Source organism: Watersipora subatra, chromosome 3 (assembly GCF_963576615.1).
Source record: "Watersipora subatra chromosome 3, tzWatSuba1.1, whole genome shotgun sequence".
Lineage (NCBI taxonomy): Eukaryota > Metazoa > Bryozoa > Gymnolaemata > Cheilostomatida > Watersiporidae > Watersipora > Watersipora subatra.
Window position 1 is genome coordinate 30,708,382 of NC_088710.1, and position 12,578 is coordinate 30,720,959.

At 38.6% G+C, this 12,578-nt stretch overlaps 1 protein-coding gene across 1 annotated transcript in view; it reads right to left on the reverse strand.

The window, feature by feature from the left end:
• The window catches only part of LOC137391101 (trichohyalin-like), a 40,843-nt gene that overhangs the window by 16,809 nt on the left and 11,456 nt on the right, over window positions 1-12,578 (reverse strand). The window contains exons 6-12 of the mRNA XM_068077461.1: window positions 11,104-11,289; window positions 10,020-10,182; window positions 7,469-7,611; window positions 4,308-4,528; window positions 3,091-3,197; window positions 2,820-2,956; window positions 808-949 (exon numbers count right to left, since the gene is read on the reverse strand). Coding sequence (XP_067933562.1) covers window positions 808-949; window positions 2,820-2,956; window positions 3,091-3,197; window positions 4,308-4,528; window positions 7,469-7,611; window positions 10,020-10,182; window positions 11,104-11,289 — 1,099 coding nt within the window. The remainder of the gene's footprint in view (window positions 1-807; window positions 950-2,819; window positions 2,957-3,090; window positions 3,198-4,307; window positions 4,529-7,468; window positions 7,612-10,019; window positions 10,183-11,103; window positions 11,290-12,578) is intronic.

Here is a 12,578-nt window from a genome sequence, read left to right on the forward strand (position 1 = left end):
CTGGAAACCCTACAACAGAGTGAGCCTGGAAACCCTACCACAGAGTGAGCCTGGAAACCCTACCACAGAGTGAGCATGGAAACCCTACCACGGATTGAGCCTGGAAACCCTACCACAGAGTGAGCCTGGAAACCCTACCACGGAGTGAGCCTGGAAACCCTACCACGGAGTGAGCCTGGAAACCCTACCACAGAGTGAGCCTGGAAACCCTACCACAGAGTGAGCATGGAAACCCTACCACGGATTGAGCCTGGAAACCCTACCACGGAGTCAGCCTGGAAACCCTACCACAGAGTGAGCCTGGAAACCCTACCACAGAGTGAGCCTGGAAACCCTACCACAGAGTGAACCTGGAAACCCTACCACAGAGTGAGCCTGGAAACCCTACCACAGAGTGAGCCTGGAGACCCTACAACGGAGTGAGCCTGGAAACCCTACCACAGAGTGGCATGATAAACACTCCAGTATCATGCCAAAAATCTTCCTTCTGAAAGCGAATCTACCAAACTATTCATACCATAGTAATGCATAGCAAGCAAATGATCTAAAATCCTTAAGTTTAGCCTATTTCATTGCTCTTAGTATACACCCTTTTCCCGATTGCACATGTTAAATGACATATTAATTGATACATTGCGATCATGGGTTACGATGCCCCTACTATAAAATATTCTTCATCTAACTATATGAGACACGATGCATTTTCCTCCTCGCCATACTAGGGCAAATTTGTTTTCCGCCATACGATATCAATACAAATCTTTCTCGAAATTAAGATTTTGATTATACCAGGGCAAATTATCCTACCTGTGAGGTGGTAGAGAAATGCTTTGTTAAGCAATTTCACCAAATCAGATTTCTCCTTGGCACAGTTTCCAGTTTGAGTCTGACATACGGTCTGCAGACCTTTGCACTGATTCTCCAAGTCTTGCAATGCCTTGCGAAGTTTCTACAGGAGCAGATGATTTGCATAATACCAGGCCAGAGACATTCAGTGAAGAATCAGGAATTGAAGAGAGCTGAATGATGAAGTATATTGTATTGAAGAAGACCAAGTTATTGACTATTTTACCATGCTTCGAATGGGTTTGGAGTTGCTTCCACTCAAAATCATTGACATGGTAAAATTCAAACGTGTTCGATGCCATTTCCCTTCACTAAACTCATGTGAAGGCATTCACTGTGAGAATATTTTGACATCACAGAAACACTCACTGTTTATGGATACAAATCGATAATATTCGGCTAAGCTCACCCCAGCGGAGGTGAAAATATTTCAGCCGACAACAGTGTGGGATCACTGTTACAAAACTGTTACTCGATACTGTTTCTACTTTACTTGATTTCGTTACATTAGCATTTCAATGACAAGGATGGGTTGCTCATTCGAGGAAATTATTACTTTTTTATTGCAACTAGTTGACTGGGCATGAATTGAAAAGTGACCGTAAACCCAAACCGAGCATACTTGAGCAAGTTTTGTTCTGAGGGATACATTGCGGAGTCTTAGAAAGATCTATTGTGCAACTCCGAATCGTTGAAATGGTAGAGTACGAATTCGTGAACAGCAGGCAAATCCGAACCCAGTTGAAGCAGGAATGACAGTGATTGAAAGAAATAAATGGGATGGTGGTTAGAGCAGAGAATACAAAAGAGCAGCAGAAGAAAACAATCTGAGGTATCAAATCATCAACTCATAATGCGTACAGATCATACAAATGGTGGTTATAAACTCCATACAAAAGAAAACTATTGCACTCAAGCATCCATGTTATTATTTGAAGCATTTTAACCATAAAACACGATTTTATGAATCAGCAACTGTCTAAGCCATTTCTACTTGATATTTTCACAAAACCTCTTTGAAGGTTATCACATGTTAGCTATATTGAAAAATCTGAGCCCTGAGCATATTGCGGGTGTATTCTTATAGACCCCTGCATGTCTAGCAGCAAACTGGTTATGAATTCAGGGCTATAGTAGTTATTGCTATCACTACAAGCCATTCCAAGTTAATATGACAACAATTACTAATTTCTCTTTTTTGCAGTGGTAGGCTAAAACATTCAAAACCTAGTGTTTTAAACTAAAAAAATCAAACAATCGTGGTGGACGCAGTCGAGCAACCATGTTGCCAGCCAAGCAGAGCATAACGAACACGCCCTCTGAGTACACCGCCAGCCGAACGTCAGCCAGACGAGTGAACCCAAATGGGTGGAGCCTAACGAAGGAAAACATATTTAACACGACGCTCACTTACGAATTGCAGAGTAGCTACTCTTGGGTCTTACGCTTGTGCATTGTGCTATGATTAAAGCTGCAACAACTTGTGACTACAAATAATTCGCGATAATGAGGTTGGTGGCAGTAAGTAAAGCATTTAAAGGTTTTAACATTTAACAGGAAAGGTTTTAACTAGGCCGAGTCATCGACTAGCCAGAATCTAGGCCTCATTATACATTGTCATTTACTTCTGGAAAAAAATTCCAATCCCTCAACAGTTCAAAAATGAGAGAACCGTGGTGCGTGCAAAAGGCAGAGTACACCAGCTTGTATTCTTCAAAAATTGTGTTGATTACATTTTGGCTGTTAAAATTGAAATACACCAGTATAGTTTAGAATCTGCACCAAATAGTGTCAAGAATAACATAATTGCTTTATTTCATTGAAAAATGGAAGTCGAGTGTAGACCTTGGAGTAGCCTCAGGTAGTGTATTTATCTTGACACAAAATTATAGTCTAACGGATTGGAAGATAAAATAACAGATGAGTTGAAGCTGTGAGTTGAGTGAGAAAAAGTCATAGAGGAGACGACTCACGACATTGCTTATATGAAGGACGTGTTCCAGACTGTCTTCTTCCTCAACAACCATAAAGTAATTGATCAAGATATCCCTCTCTATTGAGTGTTTGCTGGCCAGAACTTCAAGAACCCTATCTTGTACACCAGCTAAAGCTACAAGAATAAGAGGGGGATAATTCCTATCCTGTACACCAGCTAAGACTACAAGAATAAAAAGGGGATAACTCCTATACTGTACACCAGCTAAAACTACAAGAATGCACAAAACATTCAACTTGAACATATACCTGTAGGAGTACTAGGTATCTCTGCTTCTGTTGTTCCTGCTTTGGCCCTCCGTACTTCCAGACGTCGGCGTGCTAGCTCCATCTGCAGCTGTTTGTCACTAGACAAACTGAAAAACAAAATAGCCACTCTTCAACGTTATACGTAGAGATAGTTTAATGCTATACGCCTACCTATCTTAGAGAGTTAACTAACGGTTAACATTTAGGAATACACCACAATCAGCTGTACTAGGTGAGAGTTTGGCTTTCCTACATGAAATAACACATTTGCACGTATAAAAAGTTCAACTGCTGAATAATATTTAGCAGTGAAATTTAAGTTCAAGGTAGTTTCTTATTTTAAATGAAACCGGCTTATACTGGATCAGGCGGTTTCCAGTTGAGCAGCATAGAATGTGGTTACTAGGCTTGTACATTGCAGCCATAAGGTTTGGCATGATAAATCTCACACTAAGTTGTTTCTACATAGACAACTGCTTGCCATTGATGTTAGGAGGTGAGAAGAGAGAACACTAGTAAATAAAATAAAATCACAGTGTAGATACTGGCAGCTAATTGTGTGTATTGCTAAAATACATTAAAAATGGTAAAAAGGCATTTAGCTTTTCGATTTTTAATACGAAAGCTAGATAAACAGCCCACCCTAAACTTCTTTTGTAACGTTGCATAACACATTTCCAAAATGACAAAAACACATTCAGTTGGCGCTCAGATTATGCAAAGTAAGTAATAGCAAACAACTCTCTTGTTCATAACATACACGGGTTTTGATATGTGAATGAAATTATTCACTATTATCCATGTCCTAATTGGTTAGTAATTCAAGCTTGAATACCATTATACGGCACAGTGACTCAATGTGTTAAAACAGTTTGTGGGCGATTAGTCATCTTTGCATTCAGATTGCAGCCACCCGCTTCATATTGTCACTCAAACAAACTGAGGTGTCATTCACTTTTTGTCTACTGTTCCAAGATTCCTCAAACAAACTATTACAAGTAACAGACTCGGTGAACCGATATAACGATATAAACTCTGTGACTGTATGGCCACCAAAACTATAGTCACTCCTGAAATTGTTCCACTCTCTAAAATTTAATGACATTCAAGCGATGCACTCTCAATATGATATAGATAAAGGGGCATAACACATACAAGCCTTTTTAGGTACAAGCCACAGAAAAACAGTCATAATTCTATTAAAAATTAAAACCTACCCTGCTAGCCTGTTCTCCTCATTCTTCTGCGAAAGATGAATAAGAGCAGACGCTTCATCGAGCTCCCCTTCCTTCTGCAAAATACGCTTTTGTCGGCGAAGTTTAGCCATTTCTAGCTGTTTGAGTCTCTCAGCCATAGCATCATCTTGCTGTGAGTGCAGCAGAGCGAGGAGTCGTTCTTTCTCATCCTCATACTCATAAGAGAGGTTGTCTAGCACACTCTGGAACACAAGCCTGAGTATGAACCATGAAACAAGCACTTTGATGTAAGGGAGAAAGAGAAGGAGAGAATGAGAGAGAGAAGGAGAGAGAGAATGAGAGAGAGAAGGAGAGAAAGAAGGAGATAGAGCCAGATAGGGAGAGAGGGAGATAGAGAATGAGAGAGAGAATGAGAAAGAGAAAGAGGAGAGAGAAGGAGAGAGAGAGAAGGAGAAAGAGAAGGAGAGAAAGAAGGAGATAGAGCCAGATAGGGAGAGAGGGAGATAGAGAATGAGAGAGAGAATGAGAAAGAGAAAGAGGAGAGAGAATGAGAAAGAGGAGAGAGAAGGAGAGAGAGAAGGAGAAAGAGAAGGAGAAAGAGAAGGAGAAAGAGAAGGAGAAAGAGAAGGAGAGAGAGAAGGAGAAAGAGAAGGAGAGAGAGAAGGAGAAAGAGAAGGAGAAAGAGAAGGAGAAAGAGGAAAGAGAGGAGAGAGAGAAGGAGAGGGAAAGAGAGAGAAGGAGAGAGAGAATGAGAGAGAGAATGAGAGAGAAGGAGAGAGAGAAGGAGAGAGAAACGGAGAGAGAGGAGAGAGAGAAGGGGAGAAAGAAGGAAAGAGAGGAGAGAGAGAAGGAGAGAGAGGAGAGAGAGGAGAGAGAGAATGAGAGAGAGAGGAGAAAGAGAGAGAAGGAGAAAGAGGAGAGAGAGAAGGAGAGAGAGTAGGAGAGAGAGAAGGAGAGAGAGTAGGAGAGAGAGGAGAGAGAGAGGAAGAGAGAGAGGAAGAGAGAGAGAGGGGAGCTTGCATGTATAAGACAGAAACTGCATTCATTCTAGAGTCTTATGAACTACAATATACTGACTTAGGCTTGTAAGCGAGGTGGAAACGACTCCCAATTGTGTGGTTATGCTAAAATCGTAGCTAGCTTTATATATTGGAATAATGAGCAGTATCAACTAGCTATCTCATAGGATTCAAACTGATAGAATGTAGAAGTATGTTACACAGTGTGGGACTCTGTTCCATAGGTTTAAACTATCAGGAAGGAGAAGCATGTTACACAGCATTAGACTCTGCTCCGTAGGTTTAAACTGACAGGAAGGAGAAGCATGTTACACAGTGTTAGACTGTTCCATAGGTGTAAAGTGTGAGGAAGGAGGAGCACATTACACAGTGTTAGACTTTGTTCCATAGGTTTAAAAATAAATAGTGAAGGACTCCATAAGGCTAGGACTAATTGAACGGATCTAAATGAAAAACTTGCTTCGAGTTGAGTGTTTTCAGAAGACAAAGCTAACCATGTGTCAAGGTCACTCTGGTTGAACAGTTGTACAGCTACAACTGTATAAAAGCCACACAGCTAAAGACATCTGAATGTCACACTGCTAAGGGTGTTTGAAGGTCATTCAGCTATGGTTGATGTTTGATCGTTATACAGCTATGAGTGTTTGAAGCTCGGACAGCGAAGGATATTTGAAGTTACACTGCTAAGGTTCAAATGTCGAAGGTTTGAGAAAAGGATGAGTATCTGAATCTTCTACTGCTAGCAATGACCATTTCGCAAAGAGTCATCCTGTGATTGCTCTCATCAGAGATAAATAGGAATTGTCTTCTCTATTATACGTAAGTTTCACAGAAGTTATGCGATTGTATTTGTCAGCAGTGTTGGTTATAGGTTACAGCTGTTTCATCAAATCTATATTAATAAACCACCATTGTGTGTGCGCACACGTGTGTGTTTGTCTATGCGTTTGTCTGTTAGCCTGTGAGTTTGTCTGTTTGTAGTGTTTGTCTGCTAGTTGTGTTTGTCTGTTGGTTGTGTTAGTGTTGTGTGTGTGGTGTGTGTGGCATGTGTGTGGTGTGTGTTTGTGTGGTGTATGTGTGGTGTCTTCGTCTGGTGTGTGTGAGGTGCGGGTGTGTGTTTGTGTGGTGTATGTGTGGTGTTTAGTGTGTTTAGTGTGTGTGTGTGGTTTGTAGTGTGTGTGTGTGTGTGTGTGGTGTGTAGTGTTAGACGTGTGTGTAGTGTGTGTTAGCCTGTGTGTGTAGTGTGTGTTAGCCTGTGTGTGTAGTGTGTGTTAGCTTGTGTGTGTTAGTCTAAGTAAACATTTCTACATTTTTCACCGATTTAACATTTTGTACCTGATTTCATCCAAACTCCACACACATATGCTCTGGCCTTAAACCAGGTCACTAAAAGTATTGGTCTCAATACTCCATCTGGTTCCTAAGAAACAGCCTATTAAATGCCCAACCTCCCCCCCCCAGTCAACTATCTCATTGGAAAAATGAAAGAAATACTAAGCATTCCCAGACAGAAAAAATAAGACAGAAAAAATTATTCATTTAACCCCGTAGTCAGTTTACAGTTTACTTTGTATCATCTCGGCTGTGAGTGCTGGTCATCAGCGTGTTACTGGTCTGAAATATATCAGACTACAAATTTGCCTAATATGTTGATATGGAAGCAATAGGGCCAAGCAAGGTGCTCTGTTTAATCTGTAATACAAGCCTCGTAAATACAAAAAAAGTTATAATTTATAATAACATTCATGCTGTTTTTGGAATAAAATAAAATAATAATTTATGTAGCTGTTTGGAATGCGACAGACTATAAACAATCCAATGTGCATATTTTGTGCATTGTGAATAAACTATAAAAGCTGTCACTGATGATTTTCATTTCCAATGATAAAATCCAAAAGAAATGTCGACTTTCGGGTAGAAAAAAGGCAGCTAAATTCAAGTTGAGCTTCACAAATTCAAGGTCACTTGTAAAAACCTCTTTTTAATAAAGGCCTGTTGTAAATATATAGACTTATGACTTTTGCAAATTCTTTTTAATTTATTTGTATCATGAAAGGCCTACACAAGTGACACATGACAGCTATAGCGAGTAAGCAAAAGCGACACAACTCTAGACATAGCGCGACCGCACAAGTAGTACTTCTGTGTGGTCCTTCGTCCTACCTTTTTCATCAGCTTCTCTTCTACCTTATTCAGCTCTTCCTCCAACTTTTCAGAATCTTCTGGGTTAGTCTTAAGTTTTTTTTTTAAAGCATCTCTTTTTTCCTTCAACAATCTTTCCTGATCAGCCTTGATACGGTCTATTCCTAAAGACAGTAAAGAAGATATTCAACAGGCGGGAGAAGGAAATGACTCAAACGAATTCTAGTCGCTGCAGGAAATCCCATTATGGGTCAACAAACAGAATCAACTCTAATCGGCAACCTTTTATTGAAAGAGATAGCAGTGGGAAGTTTGAGTTTAACCTTCTGCCAAGTTCAAGGGCATTCAACCAACAACTAAAGAGCTACAGTAACTTATTTTTAGTTTATTCTATTAATAGTCAGCTTGGTAATATTTGCAGAATCATTACAAATATTCTAAGAATCGGTTCCATGTTCTAAGATAATCCTGGTCATCTAAACTGAACACAATTGTAGTTGCAGAATCATTACAAATATTCTAAGAGTCGGTTATATGTTTTAGGATAATCCTGGTCATCTAAACTGAACACAATAGTTATTGACAAAACAGGAAGCGACAGTCACTGCAATAAAGCAATATATTGCTTCCAACATGCATTGGTGAAGCAAAGGTGCATGAAAGGTTGCTGTCATGTTCACAGGCTATTAATGTAGTAAAGATTTTTGGAGGGAAGTTGTTGTAAGTGTCATACTTGGAATGCTGTTTCCACACAGCATTCCACTCACATAGATCTTTATTTAATTCAACAGTCACATAAGTATCTTTATGAAAGATGAAACAGAGGTCAATGTTTACTTAGCTATGCTAAATAAAATAAGCATCGACAATCAATAAAAGAACTTGCTCTTTTTATCAAGTTACAAAACTAAACAGTATAGATACTAGATGAAGGGTGAGATTGTACAGGGCCTGCTTCATAAATCATAGTTAGATGCGTTAAAGTTAGCATTAGGAGTTATTTTAACTCAAATAATCACATTGGTTAGTCAATTTCAACTGGTTAGTACAACTTTTGTTACGCTACACAAAGCATGTTAAGCCTCATGTGTAAGATCCTTGAAGCTGAGGCTGAGCTGGCACAAAATATGTTTAAGATGGTCATAGATTATTGAACTTGAGTGTTCCTTTAAAAACGATTTGAAAGTTTTCAAAAAGAGTGCACTATTTAGGATTCAGAATTGGGCACAAGCGAGACGATTTGGAGGGCATGTTATCGTCTAAAATGAAACGACTTGATCAGAGGTAAAGTACGGTATATGAGACACTCTCAGTAGTCATCTGCAGCGCAGCTGAGAGAAAAGTATTATTAATAAGTTTAATGTAACTTAGCCAAAAATAGATGTTAAACGGTATCACAAAAATATACAATTGGGTTGAGTGGAGCTTCTTACTTCTTAGGATGTACGAACAGGCCACAAGTTCAAGCTCTATGAATAGTAACTGACATACAATTACTCGAATGATTTAACAACTTTCCATAAACTTGAGTTTCTTCATGGTACACAACACACTAAATATAGTCTAATCTGGTAATTGATGACAAATCTGAGAGGATAGCCTTAAAATGACAGCATACAACAGCAAGTGAGCTTTCATTTGAATTTAGAATGTATGTAAACTTAAACACTTGGGTTTCAAATGCATTTTTATAGAGAAGTTCACTTCCAAGAAATTTTAACTAACCACTCTTCACGATTATAAACATTATATAGAATATAGATGTTGAATCACCCAATTGAGTTGATAAAAACAGGAAGCTAAATCAAGGACCATTCTTTCTTACCATTCTTTCGTTTTCCCGTCTTCACTGCAATAAGTACAATGATACGTGAACTGAGCTAGCTTTGAACCTAACCGTAACAGACAGTCATACAACATGCCTAAAGATACACCAATCGTATTCTTCACAAATTTGTACTTAACATCTTTATGGAAACCTTGTAGTGCCAATGGCAGAAAAATAAAAGTATGGCAATACTCTCCATTAACTCTCATGTTCTGTGTATTGCTGCAGAACTCTGACTGAAAATGACAGGTTAGAATAGAGACCAAGATATGACCACTATCTCTACACCATGTTTCCTCTCTGAAAACTACTATGGTTTAGCATAAAGCCAAGATACATGATTAATGTGTACACCATCATCTTTCCTCCAAAGACTGCACATGCAGAACCAACTCCTAACAAGTTTATGAAAGTAATACATATCGGTGACAAAACTAATGTAGTAACCTAAAAGCCAAAAAATAAGCAAGAATATGTTAGAATTAATAGATCAAATGGCCGCCTACAAATAAGATCCATATGTGATTTTATGGGGCTGTTTCTGTTTTCTCATGGGTTTTCTCAAGCTCTGATTGCTTCTATTGGTCCCTCACTTTCATAAGGACATTTTCATGAATTAAAACTCTGCATATCTTTGACAATACTGGTATCATGAGAAGTCCAACAGAATGTAAACTTTTAGTGAGCATACTTGCATCATTTTAGCAAGCCAGTTACAAAGATAGCCAGCGCAAGAAAACTAACCTTGATCCGCATCCAAAAGGTCACTCATAAGTTGCTTTGCCTCATCCAACTTTCCATCTTCTCTCAACTTCTTCTCCTGCAGCTTAAAATCGCGGAGCTTCTGCTGCCGCTGCTTCTGACTGAGCGCCTGCCATTCAGCCTCACTAACTTGGTTCATCAGACCCTAGCGATATGAGGCTATATTTAGTAAAACTCCTTAGATTGCAGACTTCAGATAAGTCATTACACAGTTAAAGATGAACTTCCACAAAAACTTTTCATAGATTTCATCAAAATGTATCCGTATTTTTCTATCATTGTTTGAGAGGATTTGAGCGCCTGAACATTTCAAAATTAAAAATGACAAAACTTAATTGCGATTAAAATGCTCAGATCAAGGGAAAGTGTAATTAAGTCTATAGCTGCAGTGACCAAAAGAACAGAGCAGTGTAATGTTGCAACTTTAACACAACAGCTGATATCATCTATAGCAATGATAGCAACTAGTGATGTCATCTATAGCAATGATAGCAACTAGTGATGTCATCTATAGCAGTGATAGCAACTAGTGATGTAATCTATAGCAGTGATAGCAACTAGTGATGTCATCGCGGCACATATTTATCTTCTAAGCATTTTAAATATGATAAAGTTTTGTCAATTTTAATCTTGAAACATCCTGGCAGTCAGATCACTTCAAACACTAAAAACAATCGCAAATGTTAGAAGAATACTGATACTTTCTGATAAAAGCTATGCAAACATTGTGGAAGTTCATCTTTAAAGTAGAGATCATAGCTAGAAGCATGCTTTAGTGAATCTGGCAGAAAAGTGTAAACTAGCGCTATGAAAAATACAAACTAAAATTTATATCAGCTTTCGGCAGGCAAATGTCTTTGGAAAACCTTTTATGAAAATAAAATAAACTCCTAAAAAATACTTCCTGATGCTAAACTCGGCTCTTCGCTAATTACAGCTGAAACTGTAGGAATACTAGCTATTGTAACTGGTCGTTTTAAGCTTTGATCTGTTGGTCGCTATAAATAGAACTTGTGCCAACTTTAATATCAGTAGAGCTATCTATGGTTGGTAACTCTATGAATACCTCAAGAATGAGCTTGTCTTTCAGAGCGTCATATTTCTGGCCAAGAACAGTGATGAGTTCCTGCTCTGGGTTGAGAGCTTCGGTTATAGTAGCAGCTGTGAGCACTGCAGTTGCAAGATGGTCATACCAGCATTTATTGCGGGCCTTCTCCTGAGAGCCCCTTAACTCTCGCAACGAATTCACACTCTACAAGTTGGAAGCAAAATAAGATTCAAACAAGTTGTAACCATTTCCAAGCTAGTAACTTTCGTACCTCTTCTCTTTTTAAAGACTAATGAAATAAATAGGGAGTCTGCTGCAGGACTGAGATGAGAATCTAGCATTCCGCAAGAGTTCATTTGCCTTTAATACTTTTGTTAAGCACTGTATACTAATTAGCTCAGCCAATCAGTTAAGCCAACACTGATCGCAAGAAACGGTCATTTTTGCAACAAAAAAACGCCTTGGGGCAGTGAAAATGACCTCAAATTTAGGTGATTTTTATTGTGTGAATAGATAAAGCTAAATACTAAGTTCAAAAGGTTCTCAGATAAACTCTCCTAAGTGATGAGCCGCCCCACACACATCACGTAACTGCGTTTCTCGTCCTTGACCTTCTGTGCTGCTACAGTATGTATTTCCCTAGTATCATAATCTAAACTAATTATTCATTCTAAGAGCTACCTGACTGGTCTATTCTGACCATATAATCTGACCGGCAATCAGTGAATAAAACTACGTGCTGCCCGAATTGTGAGCGCAAAGTTTGATTGCGACTCACTTCCACTGTGCGTCAACCCTACTCATCCTTTGACCTCTTTAATACGATTGACTGTCAGGGTTGCAATGGATGATACTAAAGAGTTTGACAACATATGACAGGTTGACAGACCAGCAGATCATATGAAAAAGTTACACTGCTTGAAACTGACTCTTTCTGTCTTTCGGGTTAAAAAATCTTTTATAGGATTTAATAATAGCTATGCTTTCTCATGGTTTTTTGTTATGTTGTTAAAATATTTTGCCATATGAATCAAATAACAGGGATGAAAATATCTAATTTCTTACTTGCTATCCTATAGCCTTAAATATAGAATTTAACGATAAATCTCATTTGATAAGAATGTTTTACAGATGCATGCCCAGAAAAAGGATCAGTAAAAGGGGAGGAAAACTCCTAAGAGAATCTGAGCTTTGTAGTTATTAACAGCAAGTGCTCTAACTTCCAAAGCAGCTTACAGTTTGTAATATCCCTTGACGTGATCCGACTTCTGAAGATAGAAAAGTGAAGAAGAAAGACCTGGATTTGAAATTAATACTAAGATTGCAATTCCTCTACGAATTAGACAAACTTTTTGCTAATCATTTCAAGGAGTTAATTCAAGTTGGCTTGTAAAGCCTTTTCTGATTGGTTGCATCATATTATTAGTAAAAAGTTTGAAGAGCATTCTTTGCAAGAAGAAACAATTTTGAGCAATTTCCATCAACGAACTGTT